Source organism: Corvus brachyrhynchos, unplaced genomic scaffold (genome assembly GCF_000691975.1).
Source record: "Corvus brachyrhynchos isolate BGI_N302 unplaced genomic scaffold, ASM69197v1 scaffold43, whole genome shotgun sequence".
Taxonomy (NCBI): Eukaryota; Metazoa; Chordata; class Aves; order Passeriformes; family Corvidae; genus Corvus; species Corvus brachyrhynchos.
The window spans coordinates 1,533,025-1,533,438 of NW_008237353.1; the positions used below are offsets into that span (position 1 = coordinate 1,533,025).

Sequence of the window (414 nt, forward strand, 5' to 3'; positions counted from 1 at the left end):
GAAGTGTGTGAGCTGTGGAAGTCTTCCTGGGGAACTCCAGATTATTTTATCTCTGATCGCTTTTGTTTTTAAATAAGGCACATGTGCAAAATAGCCAGAAAGTTACTACACACTGCATTTAAAAATCAAAACGAAAGCACGCCCAACTGTGTGCGTACTTCAGAAAGGTGGAGGGCACCACTACCTTTTTTGAAGTTTTACTCTCTTCAGAAACCTGAGGTACGGACAGAAAAGCCATTCGGGGCTGCTTCCTCACCTGGCTGCATTATCCGCGGCTTGGCACCCAAGTACGCCAGGTTCACGTTGGCTTTCCTGCCATCGATGATGGGGTTGGGATCCTTACAAGCCCTTTCAGCAGCAGCTCTGTCAGCCATGGTGACCTTAACGGGCGATGCCGCGCATTAGATCCCTTTC

General features: G+C 48.6%; 1 protein-coding gene across 1 annotated transcript in view; it reads right to left on the reverse strand.

The window, feature by feature from the left end:
* The window catches only part of RBM24 (RNA binding motif protein 24), a 9,824-nt gene extending 9,430 nt beyond the window's left edge, over window positions 1–394 (reverse strand). The window contains 1 exon segment of the mRNA XM_008630929.2: window positions 257–394. Within this exon segment, the coding sequence (XP_008629151.2) occupies window positions 257–374 (118 nt within the window). The 5' untranslated portion in view covers window positions 375–394.
* Between the last annotated feature and the right edge of the window lie 20 nt (window positions 395–414).